The following is a 12,427-nucleotide window of genomic DNA, read 5'->3' as shown; positions in this document are numbered from 1 at the left end:
GTGCTGAAGATGTTGCCAGTGATTTCCAGCCATCATCTTTGTTGGGTTAGGCTTCAGAGGAGAATCTGCCTGAACCAGCCAGCGCTAAGCAGGCAGCACTTTCAGCATAGACACATCAGAGTTGGAGACCGGGCTGAACTCAGCAGGGCCTTCACACAGAGGGATGTGGTTGCCTTCTCAGAATTAACAGGGGATATCAATCCTTTGCATTTAAATGAAGATTTTGCAAAACACACCAAGTTTGGAAAGACAATTGTACATGGAGTTTTGATCAATGGACTTATCTCAGCTCTCCTGGGTACCAAAATGCCAGGACCAGGCTGTGTATTTCTTTCCCAGGAAATTAACTTTCCAGCCCCTTTATATGTTGGAGAAGTTGTTTTAGCTTCTGCAGAAGTGAAAAGGCTGAAGCGGTTCATGGCCGTTATTGCTGTGTCGTGTGTTGTAAGAGAAAGTGAAAAGACTGTTATGGAAGGCTGGGTTAAAGTTACGGTTCCAGAAGCTCCCAAATCCTGAAATATGTGTTTAAAGATGCAAGTTCAGGCATCAGTGTTACTGTTGCTGAAGAGTCTCTGAGGAAATGGATTGCTGTTCTTCGACGAGGAATGGCCAGCAGATCCAGCGCCTCATATGCGGGGGAGGGGAGCAGGCAGCAAGGTGTTCACATGCCCACTTTATAATTTGGCCTTGTGATTCCCACAAACTTAAGGATATTTATCATGTCTGGGTTTGTAAAATTGAAAAAACACTGGGAATGTTATCATTTAGCTAACTGTTCTACTTTTAGGATTTCAAATCTACTTGTACATTTTCATTTGGATGACACAAACTTACTATATCTATATAGAATAAATTTCTCACTGAATTTATAGCTAGCTAGCATTTTTATTGAAGGCAACAATAGAAGTTGGGTCATCTTTGAACACCTATCTTTTACCAGTAAATATTCGTCAATACTGTTTTCAGCAGTTTCTGGGTCAGAGTTTTTGTAATTTGTCACTGTTTACACCAAGATGGCATCTTGCTTAACCTTCAAGTGGGACTTGCCTTTCAGATGGTTTTCCTGCTATCAGAGAAAGGTTTGTGTGCAGATTTGTAAACTCTCGGTCTAATGGGGGTAGTGACACCACACAGGATTGTTGAAGATGATAGACACAAACAGCAGAGCACAAGGCTAGCCCGTGGAAGGTCGCTGCTACTGTTCAGTCTACTGTGTAGGAGGTTAGAGACTTTCCTGACTGTAAAGCCAGCGGGCCCACAGGTAAACAGCCCAGGCTTTTAGGATATCAACCAGTCTCTTGGCATTCTAAACCTGGAATAGATCTTGAGTGCAAAGTTTCTGTTTTAGTAATCCAGATGATTATCTCCCTTCTTGAAAATATTGTGGGTTGCCCCTTTACATAAATAATATATGCTTATTGTAAAAATAAAATTATAAATAAGTATAAGGAACACTGTGGAAGCTGAGTTCTTAAGAGCTGAGGGACATTGCAGAGAAAATGTGCCTAATATGTTGGTATTCAGTAGTCATCCCCACCACAGCTAACCCTTTTTTTAAGACAAAAATCTGTAATGGAACATACATGTGGTCCACCTGAGCTGTCTGGCTTTAGATGGTGGCTCTTTCCACAGCTAGATGCTTTGATCAGGAATTTAAGACCAAGTGTAATTGGATCAACCCACATCTGGAGAAAGTTTTTTCCTCCTGCTAGTAGGTCAGTAACTATATTTTTTATTATATTTGTTCACATTAAGGGAACAATTAAATAGATTACTTGAAAGGATGATTCTAGTCACTAGAGGGCAGTGACGTATATAAAGTGAGTATTTTAAACCCATTTAATACTGTACCATACTCTAGTCTGTGACCAAGATGAAAGCAACCAAACCAACTTGAGAGGCAAGGATGCCATTCTCATGAGTTTCAGAATGGGCAGAGATCCACAGATTTCTGAGATTTCACAGGCTCAGATCCACCTGAAGGTTTGCTAATAGGTAAAACATTACACATGTTGAACATTTGTTATAACACTGAAAAAATGGGAACTTGCACAAAATATGGACTTGAAGCCATATTCAAATTCTACAGAACTCATTCTCTGTGATTTAGAAGCAGTCTTGAAGTATGGATTCATAAATGGAGTGTGAAATGATCATTAGTAATAGCTACCATTTTTTCAATACCTAATGAGCCGATTTTCGACATTAATTCTTTGAACAACTTTGTAAAGTTAATCTTATGTTGTTCCATTTTATAGGTGAGGAAGCAGACTAACGCCGTGTGGCTGGCCCAAGGTCGTACAGTTAGTGTGCAGTAGAGCTGACACCCCAATGGGCCTCCCTGGCTCCAGAGCGTTTCTTTTTTTCCACCGCCCTGTGTGTCTCATCATGTTCTCATTACTGGGGCACCATCAGTTTCCGTAATAGTGTCATCTCATGTGGCATTATGTATTTGGGAACATGATTCTATAGAATTTTTTTTGTATTCAGAATGTTCTAGATCTTATTCCCTGTTACAGCAGTAGTGTTTTCCTATATACTATTACTTTATGGCTTCCAGCCATACCTATTCCTACCCTTTCTCTAAGTTGACACTCAGGGATTATTTGTCTTCAGAGCAAAATTGTTGAATGGGTTATTCTAAAGATGAAAAATGTGTAGGCCAAGTATGGTAGGGTCGGGTGGGGTGTCAGAACTGGCTCTTAGCTGATTTATACTGTGAAACTCAAATAGTTTCTCAAGGTCATTTCCATTTTTTTTTTTAATGCTCCCTAGGTGTCATGGTCTTTGATCTCTGTAAATTAGTAAAAAGTTGGAAGGGACAAGTAGGCAAGAAGTTAGGGATGCTTTCCTGTAAATGACTTATCTTTACCTGGAGCCAAGGTTCTCAAACCAGCTCTCTTAAAAGTGGCTATATGGAGAGCTGGCGGGTTGGCTTTTCCATTTTGAACTTTACATATGATCTGCCAGAAAGAATGACTTCTCATGAAAACATGGATGACCCTCAAATTAGGAAATCCACTCCCAGGTAACAGGTGGCCTTGACTGTATGAGGTCACATTTGTACTCACATGGAAGGGAGTACAAACGACTGACGAAAATTGCAGGCCAAGCTGTACTAGCGATTTCCGCATAGGGGCGTTATGAGACTGCAATTTATGCCATGTTTGGTTATCACAGGAAGATACACTCATCTTAAGCAATTTCAGCCTAATGTACTGGAAAATTGCTTAACGGGTTTTTATATTCTATTAGAAACATTTTTAGATTGGTAAAATGCCACTTGTTTCTTTTTCTGGGCAGCAGATGTTCAGTAACAATGGGGAGAAAGCCCCACCACAGCCCGCGTTTGCCTTGTGGACTTACACGTTCGTCTAGAAAAACGGAGTGCTAAGTGCACGCCGGTACCTCTTAGGTAACCACAGGTTTTCATTTTGCACTAAATTATTAGCCATTTTCTTTTATGTTCTTAGAGTATGATTCAGAGACCAATTTACTCCCAAAGAAAATTGCTATTAAGTTACATTTATTAAATTTTCATATTAAAACATACTCTACCAAGGGTTGACTGTCACTCTGAGCAGCTCTGCCGCTCTGACTACCTCGTGTTCGCATAAGTTATTAACTGGCTGTATCTCAGCAGAATGGGAGCACTGTGGAATTACTTTTGGGGTACAAATGAGTATCTCCAGGGTCCCAGATGTTTTACTTCCTTTGTTCTTGGCTTGTCTTCATTTGAATTACAAACAACAGAGACAAGAATTCCCATCTTCAGTGAAATTTCAGGCTGGAGCAAAATCAACTAGAAAAAACCTTTTAAGTTCAAAATCTCAAGAAAACCCAAGACTAATATTGACACTACGTAAATACAACTGGATAAATAGGAAGTCCAATAGTCAATTTCTAGGTGACTCTTAGCCATAACACAGTTCATATGACTTTATAAACCCTGGGAACATTCCTCTGTGATGGGATGGGCAATACCCACACATAAGGGAAATAAAAATGATCAAATTTGAGTTGAATTTTTTTTATTTTTCTATCCAGATCATAAATATTTAAAGAAATAAAATTATTTTGAGTTGGGAGGTAGTGCTGCTTAGGAAGCACCGAGTTTTCCACAAATTTCTATGATTTGATTTGTGGAGCAGTTGCCAGGTACAGCAGCTTTATCACTAAAACTCACCTTCAGCCAATCTGGCCAAACATCAAGTTGTTACATAACCTGTGGGCCATCTAACCTTGGCAACATAGAAGAATGTAAATCTTTTTTCCCTGATAGCCCTTAGTGGTAGTGTACATGGCAAAAACCAAGGTACTGCCTGCCTCATTAGTTTTGCCCAGGCTGGGGGACTGGAAGCTAAAGCTGATTTGATTCAGCTCAGCTCTATGTGGGGAGGGTTTCTGCAGATGCTGTGTGAGCAAATTTGAAAGTCAAACAGATGTCGAGGCACTCAGGGTTTGGAGCCTTGTCTCCAATGAATCTAGGGATCCAGTTAAGTCCAGTGTCCTCAGAGGATTACTGAAAAGGCACTGCTTTCGGAAATGAAATTATAAGGTTCACCACTGTATTTACTCCGAGGGGTGTGCTTTAGGCAAGAATTTCCAGGGAAAAGGAAAGTCTAAATTGAGAGTTTTTAGTTTCTGGCTTCATTCCATCAAGTATCTGGTTTCTCACTTTCAGTTTCCTTTTCCTAGTAAGGAAGACTAGACAAAGGTTATTTTATGACCTTTGCAATTCGTATGATATTTTTTTCCTTAGTCATACAAGTAAAATATCTTCATTGTAGATATTTTAGAAAAACACAGAACATAAAAATGGCAAGCATCATGATCCCACTTCCTAGACACTCTAAGTTAATATTTTGGTGTATTTTCTTTTGTTGTTTTCCTATAAATATATTTTTAAAACTTGGGATCATTCAAATGCATGTACAGTTGACTCTTGAACAACATGGGTTAGGGACAGTGACTCATGGAGTTGAAAATCCACATATAACTTTGACTCCCCTAAAGCTTAACTATAGTCAACTCTTGGTATCCAAAGGGGATTGGTTCCAGGACCCCCATGGACACCCAAATTTTCAGATGCTCAAGTCCCTTATATAAAATGGTGTGGAACAGTGCATACAGTCGGCCCCCTGTATCTGCAGATTCCTAACCACGGATTAAAGATACTGTTTTTGGCCCTGGCTGGTGTGGTTCAGTGGATTGAGTGCTGGCCTGCGAACCAAAGGGTCACTGGTTGGATTCTCAGTCAGGGCACATGCCTGGGTTGCAGGCCAGGTCCCCAGTAGGGGGTGCTCGAGAAGCAACCACACATTGATGTTTCTCTCCCTCCCTCTCTGTCTAAAAATAAAATGTTAAAAAAAAATACTGTTTTTGGTCCATGGTTGGTTCAGTCTGTGAAGGTAAACCTGGGTATGATACTGAAGGCTGACTGTATATTTATTGAAAAAAAGATCCATGGATAAGTGGAACTTCGCAGTTCAAACCTGTGTTGTTCAAAAGTTAAATGTATTGTTTTTTTTTAACTATTATATCAAGAGCATTTCTCAATGTCATTAAATATTCTTTGATAATCTGATTATTTTGATAATCTGATTTTTAACCATTGCAAAATATTCTAATTATGATTGACTACAAGTTGTCCAATTCCCTAGTGTTAGATACTTACCTTCACATGTTCTGTATTTCCAATAATCTCTGATTATTTCCTTAGGATACCTTCCTAGAGGCAGAATTACTGGGTGAGAACATTTTCAAAGCCCTTAATATATATTGTCAAACCCCAGCACCAGGCCTATTATATGTAAGTAGTTAGTAAATAATTGTTGAATGAATAAATGCCTTTCAGAAAAGTTAGACAATTTATACTCCTACCAGCACCATGCAAGAAGAGCCTTGTCATGGTCAGTTCACATGGAAGAAGAAATGACTAAAGCAGAATTTGGGTGTTTGTGATTCTGGCAATGAAATAATCCATTTGCCTTAAAGAAATGAAATTTCTTTAAGTGAATCCTCTCTAAATGATAAATTATTTTGTTTTAATAGACTGATGCTTTTAAACACACCGGGACAAAAACAGAATGCAGGAAGAGCTCTGATTATTTTAGGACTGAATCAAGAAGTTCCATGTTTTCCTTTTCACATCTTTAACCACTGGGTCTTAGCCCCTACGTCACTCTGTCAAGGCTCCATAGCCATTTGGGGTTGTCCAACAATCCCATTAAGTTTGAGATCTGGAGAGGGTACCCTTCAGATACTGTCTAGGCATTTGCTGTGATGTCAAATTTTGGGGGGAGGGGGTAGTGTTACCAAGAAACTGTTCTCTTGTCTGTAATGTAGAAATTTAGGGGATACAAATTTAAGAGTTAGAATCCCTCCATCATGTGAACTGAAGGGAAGGAACAAAGTAATATCGTCTGAGTTTTATTATGTGCCAAGCCCCTTCCCAACCTACTGCATTCTTCATACCAAACTTTCCATATGAGTATACTTATTTTACAGATGGGGAGCTAGGCTGAGAGAGGTTGAGTAAGTCATTCAAGGTGTCTCAGCTGGTAAATGCCGAAGCCCTGGAGGTCCTGGTTGTCTAATTCCAAGGCTAACTCATCCCGGGATGCTGCCCTGGGAGAGAGCAGTGTGGGTGGGAACTCTGTGTGTGTGGCAGGGGGATGGGGGGGCGTGTAGGGTTGGGGTTGTAAGGAGTGCCACAATTGTGGCCTTGGGTTCAGGCTGCCTGTGGGACAAATTTGGGGCCAAGAAGTTGGGTGAAAAGTTCTTTGACTCTGGGTTTGAGGTTCTTGGAGCTGGTACAGTGAGACTGAAGGCCTCAAGTCTGAGGGGTCAGTTCGAGGGTTCTCAGGGTTGAAGGCCTTGTAGACTGATCTTAGAGCTGGGGTAAGGGTAGAGGCTGGGAGTCCTTGGACCAGTGCCTATTTTTTAGGATTCCCGGTTAAGTCAATTAAGTCCATATGAGTGGGCGGAGGGTTCTGGAGTCCAAGGGCTCCAACTGTGAAGTCTAATTCTGAAGGCCCAGCTCTTAGGTTCTTGGGTTTGAAGAGTGAGATGCAAAAGTTCAAGTAAAACCTGAATTTGAAGGACTTGTTTTAGAAAGTTTCTGGATCTGCAAGGTGCAGCCTAAGGGTCTCATACTGAAGGGCTTTTTTTGTTTTCTGGATCTTTGGGACGTTGGATCTGAAAGGATTGAGTGGGAAAGGTCCAATTGTAAAGGTTTCAAGTCTGACAGTCAGCTCTTGAGGGCCTAATATGAAAAGCCCAACCCTGGGGATCTTTGGGCCTAAGGGTACCTGAGTCACAGGGCTGAGGACACTGTGTATTCCGACCTGAGGGTCTCTGGACGTGATGACTTAGGATGAAGTGTCCTCAGGTCAGAGGGCCGGTGTTAAGGGTACCCGGTATTAAGTTGCTGCTGCGAGGACCTCAGAGGGGAGGGTCCAGGGCAGGGCCGACTGTGGATGGTTGGCGCTAGGACCCCGCGGGAGGCAGCGGCGTAAAGGGCGGCCAGTGATGACAGTGACGGCAGTGGGACGGTCGGCGTTAGGACCCAGCGGGCCCGGCGGGTGGCGGCGGCGCGTGGGGCGGCGCGTGTTGACAGCGGCGGCGGCGGCGGTGCCGGGCGGGCGGCGGGAGTCGGCGCCAGTGGTTCCTGCCCCTGGTCCCGAGGCGGTGGTGGACTGGCGTCCCGGGATGGCCTTCATGGAGAAGCCGCCGGCCGGCAAGGTGCTCCTGGACGACACGGTGCCGCTGACAGCAGCAATCGAGGCGAGCCAGAGCCTGCAGTCCCACACGGTGCGCGGCCCGCCGGTCGGGCGGACAGCAGGGGGACGGCCCGGGGCCGCGAGAGGCTGCGGGCGGCGGGGCAGGGAAACCCGGGTGGGGACCCCGGCAGGGGTCGGCGGCTCAGACTGGGAGGGGCTTTTGGGTGGCAGTGGCTCTTGGTCTGGGCCCCTGGGGCCCATGCTCTCGCTATCGTCCGGAAGGCTAGACGGTGGGGGATAGCAGCCCCCGGGGCCAAAGAGCGGGAGGGACTCGACCGTGCCCTGGAGGGCACTGCGAGTTGGGGGCGGGGGTGTTGGGCTCCCGGGCCCTCCTAAGGCCGGCCGATTAAACAGACGTTTCAGGACCCTCTCATCCCCTTATGCCCGCCGCCAGCCTTCTCCTCTTTGGGGCCGCTGAGTTTGCCTCCTTTCCCCTGGGGATCTAAGTGGTGGGGATGAGGGTGTGCCGGGCCGAATTGAAATGGGACTTCAGAGCCTACTTGTTATGTGAGCTGAACGAAAGAGGCTGGGGTCCGCAGCCCCATTTCCAGGTCAGGTGCTTGGCGGAGGCACGGGGAAACCTTAGGGGAGGCAGTCTGGATCCTGCTGAGGCAGGTGTACGAATGTGCTCCTTCCTGACTCTAACCTGCTATTTAGTGGGCAGTGGTAGCATTCATTTGAGTTTAAAATTCACTGGAGTAGTATAAAGAACTAATAGGTCCTCATAGTAAACACAGGCAGAATTCATTTATGTTACATATACTGTCTTTTATGTGGCTTTAAAACCATGGTTGTTTTCATTTGCCCGTACCTTTTTAGGAAAAGCATGCCATACATTATAATTTGCAAGTAATAAACCCAGGAACCAGGAAAGAAAACAGGAGCTGCCAGCAGTGGGACTCTGGGAAATAATGAATGGGAAGAGATTCCTTAAATTGTAATGTTTTGTTAGGTCACCAAATAGATTCCCGCTCAGAGGCTTGTTTGTTTACCATTGCAGGGTGTTTGGGGTACATCATCTGGAGGCTAAGTACCCACAATAGCCTTCTGTTTCTCTTTTTGTTCAAGCTGTTCTGGTGACTTCAAAGAGACCTTTTATTCTGTTGTCTTGAAGTGGGACTTTTTGAACCTCAGTTTCCTCTTCGACAGCCATGCTTTGTAGGGCTTGAATTGTTCGGTGTTTATTTCCAGTTAGGAAAATGATCGTATTTTTTAAAAGTACATTTTATTTCATTGTGTACATCTTTAATCCTGTTCTATGGACTTGTAAGAAGGCAGTATATAGGACAGGATGTTAAACCCTCTGTAATTTGTGCTAAGGGACTATGAGTTAAGGGTTGAAATTTGGGGCAGGGAGTCAAGAATAAATTTTACTATTAAATTAGATTTTTTACTTGACTGTTGGCAAGTAAATCTAATAACTTTTTAACATGTGGGGTTGAGTCTTTAGGGTTTTTTTTGTAATGAGAATAAAGAGAGAGATGCATATAAATGCTCACAGACCACTTCCTGCAGGAATCATTCCATGAAGGCCACTGCCCCAAGCCATGTGCTCACCTCCTCCTTAACATTGACCAATTTATTCTGTAATTATTTCTTTAGTTTTCCTCCCCGTCAGCCTGTGAGAGGAGGGATACTTCTTGCTCATTTTTCAGTCCTAGTCCCTGGCATCTGATAGGACTTCATGTGTGCTTGTTGAATGAATGGATAAATAAATTACATCCTTACTTTGCCTCTCTATGTAAAATGGTAGTGATGAAAATTGGGACAATGTGGTAGCTGAGGTACTAAAGTAAGGGGTCAGTGCTTCAGCAAGGAGGAGAAAGAGATAATAGAATTCCTTTTTCAATTGCAGAGCTTTTCTCTAAGGAAAAAAGTAAAATACTTGAGGGTAGAGAGAATGGCAGTTCCCATAATGATGACTGAATGCAAAAGACAGTGACTCACAGGAGACCCATAGAGGCAGATGTGTTGGAGTAAAAAAAAAATGTAACCTTGTCTTGCATAATTTTTGACTCTTCTGTGTTCTTGTCATTTTAACTGTAAAATCTGAGACAGAAATGTTGCATCAGCCCCGAACTTTATTGAGAGAATCATATGCTGATGCCAAGTTTTTGGACTATTAGTTCTGAGTAAGTCCTAAAGGGCCTTCTGAGTAAGTCCCTTTAAAACAGGAACTGTTGGAAATTATTCTGGAAAGAAGTAGTTTTGAGGGTGGTATATAGAAGAAAAAGACATTGTTTTCTGTAGGAAGGTTGAAGATGGCTTTCTGGCTTGTTAGCCAAAGGGAGATGGTATCCCAGAAGTCAGAGGGGCATCTTCCCTTTGTAATGCTGAATCTCTAGGAAGTTTCTCCTTGGCTAGTGTGAAAGAGACGTACAGAGAGTATATAGTAGACAGCCTTTGGGTTGGAAGAGGCAAGACCTTAATAGGTAAGGGTTTTGGCTGACACTTGCTGGTCATGTGACATTGGTTGTGGGAGTCGCTTAACCTTTTTGATGTTTAGTTTTGTCATATGTGAATGGATTGATAAATGCCTGCCTTGCCTGCCTCTCAAGGTTGTTGTGATGCACAAATGAAATAATATTTATTTATTTATTTATTTATAGAGAGAACGGAGGGAGGGAGAAAGAGAGGGAATGAAACATCAACTGGTTGCCTCTTGCACACCTCCAAATGTGGACCTGGCTTGCAACCCGGGCATGTTTCCTGACTGGGAATCGAACCAGCAAGACCTTTAGGCTGGCCGGCCAGCACGCGCAATCCACTGAGCCACACCAGCCAGGGCATGAAATAATCTTTATGGAGTATTTGTGAAGTGCCTTCCTTCCTTCCGGCTATTCACTTCCTGGCAACATATATGCAAAAGGTTAAGCACATTAAAATATTAGTATTGCAAGTAAGCACAGTTTCTTTCATTTATCAAGATTGTTTAGCCTTGGGAAACAGAATTTATAGCAGAAAATTTCAGGTTACATGTGATTTAGGATTTATGGACTGGAGAGGAAATTTTTTTTTCAGTTGGAAAACAGAGATGTCAGAGGATGAAAGGAACAGAAGATCACCACCAGAAAGGCATGTTGGGATGAACAACTGGCAGAAAGGGTACAAGTCGGTAGGTGATTTTGTGCTTGACTGGTTTGAATGATTTTATTTTCACTTTTATGGAACACAGTGCATTTAGCTTCAGGATATAGACCAGGCCTCTGCTACAAGGAAATGAAACTTCTATAAAATCAGAAAGGACAGTATTTAGGAAGAAGATACTTCTAGTTAGTATTTAGGGATGGGAAGAAAGGGAAGAATTTTCCAAATAAAATGAATTCTGGTAAAAAGCCACACAGGCAGGTTGTGGGAAAGTTTGGGAGGATTAAGAAAGAAGACAAGAGAAATCTCTGAGTTCTTGGCTATATGAAAAGGAAAACTTTTAAACTTTCAGTAGACTGAAAAAATGCTTACTTAGTTGAAATGGGAACCAGAGGACACCGACAGTTTCCGAGAGCATCGTTATCAAATACGCACATCCGGTTTTTGCCGCTCAGCATGCTGCGGTGTGATGGCTCTTAATATCAATTTCCTCCTTTCGAAATATTCTTCTCTGAGGTTCAGCTGAAACAAGGCCCATTTTCTCTCCATTTGATGCATTTTGTTCTTGATAAACAAAAGATAATTTTAGTGATGTTTAAGGCATAACAAAAATTTAAAATCTGTGCAAAACTAATATTACATGTCAAGATCTTTACTGAGAACGGATCTCATCTTGAACCTTTGACTTTTAGAAACTGTATTCCTAGAGTTTGTTTATTCAACAACACTCCATTTAATGAAAGGGTATTGAGTGCTTACCTATTAGGTGCTTGGCACGTGCCGGAGCCGTGGTGGTGAACTAGACAGCTCCTGCTTTCAGGGAGCTTTTGTCGCATCAGACTCTGAGGTCTTCCATATACACAGTGTATGTGAGTCAGCCGGAATATCTACCCATCACAACAGGGCTGGTTTTGAAGTTCCCCTTGTGGCTTGGTATGTTGCGCTTCAGCTTCTTAATCAGTGACCTTTTTAAAATAGTCTTTAAAACTTAATCCATATATTATCAGAGTACCTATTCAAATGTGCTGCCAAATTAGGAGACATCATTGTCTTCAGATCCGGACATTTTAAGGCGATCCAGTGCTCAGCACCAGAATCTATCTGGTCGTTTTGGGGGATGCTGTTTGGAAGTTTTTAGAATTCCAAGTTATACTGAATACATAAAGTTTTGTGGTTTTTTTAAAGATGTTTGCGTAGACAAACGCAGAGTATGGTAATTAACTTGTAGCACGTCCACATATTATAATAAAATACTAATGGTTATTTTCTGGCTATCTAATTCATCATATCCTACTTGGTCATGTATTTTTCCTCACTTGTCCTTGAAGCCTGTGACGGATGCAGTCAGAAAACTGAGTTGGAAGCTTTTAGAGACTGGTAATTTAGAGATTGTAAGTAATCTTTTCCTATTGATGAAGATAATTTTTTGCAACCTGATTCTTAATCCTCATATATCATCTCTTTTGAGGGGGTTATCACACTAGAAAGGTTTCTTGTGATAGGAATGCAAATAAGAAGCTGTCTCTGGTTACTAGGAGGAAATGTAGGATTCTGGG

General features: G+C 42.4%; 2 protein-coding genes across 3 annotated transcripts in view; both read left to right on the top strand.

The window, feature by feature from the left end:
• The first annotated feature begins 9 nt into the window (after positions 1–9).
• Positions 10–968, top strand: HTD2 (hydroxyacyl-thioester dehydratase type 2). Its single transcript, XM_024556762.3, has one exon. It carries the CDS (start codon positions 10–12, stop codon positions 514–516), a length of 507 nt encoding a protein of 168 aa, XP_024412530.1. The 3' UTR covers positions 517–968.
• A 6,619-nt stretch (positions 969–7,587) lies between these two features.
• Positions 7,588–12,427, top strand: part of PXK (PX domain containing serine/threonine kinase like) — a 72,276-nt gene continuing 67,436 nt past the window's right edge. For both annotated transcript variants that reach the window (XM_024556566.4, XM_024556565.4), the window contains exon 1: positions 7,588–7,815. In XM_024556566.4, the coding sequence (XP_024412334.1) occupies positions 7,714–7,815 (102 nt within the window). In that variant the 5' untranslated portion in view covers positions 7,588–7,713. The remainder of the gene's footprint in view (positions 7,816–12,427) is intronic.

Source organism: Desmodus rotundus, chromosome 8, assembly GCF_022682495.2.
Source record: "Desmodus rotundus isolate HL8 chromosome 8, HLdesRot8A.1, whole genome shotgun sequence".
In the NCBI taxonomy this organism is placed as follows: Eukaryota; Metazoa; Chordata; class Mammalia; order Chiroptera; family Phyllostomidae; genus Desmodus; species Desmodus rotundus.
This window is presented reverse-complemented; position numbering and strand designations above follow the sequence as displayed.